At 59.0% G+C, this 3,282-nt stretch overlaps 1 protein-coding gene across 1 annotated transcript in view; it reads left to right on the forward strand.

Moving 5' to 3' along the window:
* KCNH6 (potassium voltage-gated channel subfamily H member 6) overlaps nucleotides 1–3,282 on the forward strand; it is a 32,313-nt gene continuing 29,031 nt past the window's right edge. The window contains exon 1 of the mRNA XM_019474288.1: nucleotides 1–225. Within this exon, the coding sequence (XP_019329833.1) occupies nucleotides 24–225 (202 nt within the window). The 5' untranslated portion in view covers nucleotides 1–23. The remainder of the gene's footprint in view (nucleotides 226–3,282) is intronic.

Genomic DNA, 3,282 nt, shown 5'->3' on the forward strand with positions numbered 1-3,282 from the left:
AGTTTCTCATCGCCAACGCCCAGATGGAGAATTGCACCATCATCTACTGCAACGATGGCTTCTGCGAGATGTTCGGCTACTCCCGCGTGGAGGTGATGCAGCGACCCTGCACCTGCGACTTCCTCACCGGCCCCGACACCACCAAGAGCTCCATCGCGCAGCTCACCCAGGCCCTGCTCGGCTCCGAGGAGTGCAAGCTCGAGATCCTCTACTACCGCAAAGACAGTAAGAATTGCTTTTCGGGCTGATCTGGTGGTGGGAGGTGTCACCTGCCCAGGATTTGGGCTGTTGGAAGCTGGTGGTGGGAGGCAAAGGGGGATCTGATGCTACCAGGGCATCGGGATTGCATCCAGACCCAGGGCTTTGCCGAGGGCAAGTCCATTGTGGCTCCCGGCGGGATGAAGCTGTCTCTGCTGTGATGGGGCACTGGGGGCGTTGGGACCTCGAGTGATGGAAGTTGTTGCCAGATTATTCGGGAATCGGGTCGTTTGCGAGCCCTTGGTGATGGCTCAGAGCTCCCGGGGCAAGCAATGGCATTGCTCATGGGATCCCTGCATCATGAATGAGGATCCCATGGGAAACCCACGGAGGAGCCAGGCTGGGACACGGGTCTCCCGGTCTGTGCTCCGAGACGAGATGAGACAGACCCCCCGTCTCTGCTGACAGCGGGTGCAGCCGACAGCCTCAGAGCTGCCTTTCCAGCGAGCAGGATGCGGCTGTGCATGCACAGATGGAATTACATTAAGATGAAAATGAAGCTTTGATGGAAAATACTAGTGATTAGTTCTAATACTGCAGGAAGTTAAATAAATATTTACTGCTTGATGCTGCAAACCAGCCAGGATTCCCAGGGGCGGGGGGAATGCAGATCGGGTGCTCGCTAGAGGTTAAAAATATTAAGTATTTCCTTTTTTCAACCTGTGGAGCTTTCCCATCGCTTTAGATTGTATTGATGGGGGCTTGGCCTGAGCAAGGGGCTGCACCCTGCTGCCGGCAGCTCCCGGGGCAGCAGGGCAGAGGAGAAACAACTGGAAGTGAAGGGAAGAAGGCAGGAGCCCTGGCTTCCAGCCCGGCACCCTATCTCCAGGGCTGGGACGCGGGTGTCCTGGCCTCCCTCCCAGACTCTATCTCCCGGGCTGGCATCCAGGTGCCAGCGTATCGGCCCCGGGAATTATCCGCTGGCAGCACTCCCGCGTGTTAACCCGCATGGTTAACCCGGCGGGGCTGGACCCTGCACTGCGGAAGGATCAAGCCACTCACCGGCCACGTTTCTCATATGATTTTCCTCCCATCCTCGCCGAGGGACCTGGTCAAGGCTCTTCACCGTGGGGTCGGTCCTGGGTGAAGCGGGGCCAGGGACCAGTGCGAGGGCTGGGCTGCGAGTTCCCCCTCAGCCGCTGCGGTTTGCAGGGGGCTGGCTGGAGCCCAGCGCAGCCTGGGAGGCACGAGGAGAAGCGGGCACATGCCGTCCCCCTGCTCCCATCCCAATGCCAATGCGTGGCCGTGGCAAGAACAGCGTGTGCAGCCCTGTTCCCCTCCCTCAGGATAGTTTCCCCATCCATCCCTGGGGACCGCTCGGCTAGGAGCCCGATCCAATGCCATCCTCCCTGCTTTGAAGCGTTCCCGCCGGGTTCACGGGATGCTTGGTGCTCTCCTCAGAGCCCTGCTCTTCCTCTAGGCCACGGGAAACTCTCAGCGCAGCTCTGAGCTGCTTTCTTCTCTTTTTTATTAAAAAAAAAAAAGAAGGGGGAAAAAAAAATGCCCAGAAGCAAGCCCTTCATGTCTATTTTTAAAACCCATCCCCACTAGCAATATGCTTTCCAATTGTTTCCTCCCAGCACTCAGCCTGCGACCGCTCAGCCCATTATAAATGGGTCTTATCGGCAAAGAAAAGGCCTTCGCATTATAGGGAGCTGCTGCTTAATTAGCCGGCGGAGGCTCCGAACCCGCCTGTTCTCCTTTTCATACCGGCGGCACCAATCTCCAGCCTCAACCTGCCGTTTATTACTGCGGTACTCCCGGCTCTGCAGCTCGCGGGGCTGTTTCCTAAGAAGGGGGAAATGCCCAGAAGCAAGCCCTTCATGTCTATTTTTAAAACCCATCCCCACTAGCAATATGCTTTCCAATTGTTTCCTCCCAGCACTCAGCCTGCGACCGCTCAGCCCATTATAAATGGGTCTTATCGGCAAAGAAAAGGCCTTCGCATTATAGGGAGCTGCTGCTTAATTAGCCGGCGGAGGCTCCGAACCCGCCTGTTCTCCTTTTCATACCGGCGGCACCAATCTCCAGCCTCAACCTGCCGTTTATTACTGCGGTACTCCCGGCTCTGCAGCTCGCGGGGCTGTTTCCTTGCTTTTCTGGTTGCCAGAGACAATATTATACCCCAAATCTGCTGTCAGAGCCCCCCCCCTGGCAGGGCCAGGGTGGGATGGATGGAGGTAGGTGGGAAAGGGGGCACCCATGGGTGGCCTGGAAGGTGGCTTTATCTGTGCACAGGCAAGATGCTGTATGACGGGGTGATGCATGTCCCGGGGGACAGCCTTGCTGCTCAGTCCTCACCCGGACGCCCATGCTGTCATTAGCTAATTATAAAAGGAGCCACGGGTGCCGATGGCGTGCCCAGCTCCGGGCAGCCAAAATGGAGCCAAGAGCCAAGTCCAGCTGGGGGAAGATGGGACCGGCCCAGCAAGGGCAGTTGTCCCTCCCTGCCACAGCAGCTCTGAAAAGGCCTTGGAAAGAGGAGAGAGCCCGGCCGCGGTGCATGTGGGCTCTAATCCCCCGCTCAAAGCCAGGAGATCAATGAAAAGTTAATTTCCTTACAAGATGCTGCACAGCTGGGGCTGCCCCAGCCACGGGGGGCGTTACGGGAGTAGCTCCCGCCGGGGGGGTGAGGAGCAGCCATGGCCACCAGCCCCAGGGACACACTCCCCGCGGTGTCCAGGGCTAAGCCGAGCCCCCTCCAGCATCCCCTGGGGACAGCACCGAGGGGCTGGCGGGGCTGAGCTGCATCCAGGGTTGGGTTTTTTTCTCCCCGAGGGTGATGTGCTTTGCAGTGAAGCCACCGTGTAGAGCCCCTGGGGTCCCCGGAGCGGGGCTGGTGGCCGCAGGTGCTGGGCACCGCGGCGTTGGCATGGCCCAAGCAGCAGCAGCTGGCAGCGCCCGCCGAGCGCTTCGCCATTAATCTGCATGAATGTGTTGCTTATGAATATGAAAGGAGAGATGCGGGGCCGAGACAGCTGGAGCAGCTGGTGGGGCAGCCGCTGCCTGCAGCCCCAGCCGCTC

This window comes from Aptenodytes forsteri, unplaced genomic scaffold, assembly GCF_000699145.1.
Source record: "Aptenodytes forsteri isolate BGI_AS27 unplaced genomic scaffold, ASM69914v1 Scaffold249, whole genome shotgun sequence".
NCBI classification, from domain to species: Eukaryota; Metazoa; Chordata; class Aves; order Sphenisciformes; family Spheniscidae; genus Aptenodytes; species Aptenodytes forsteri.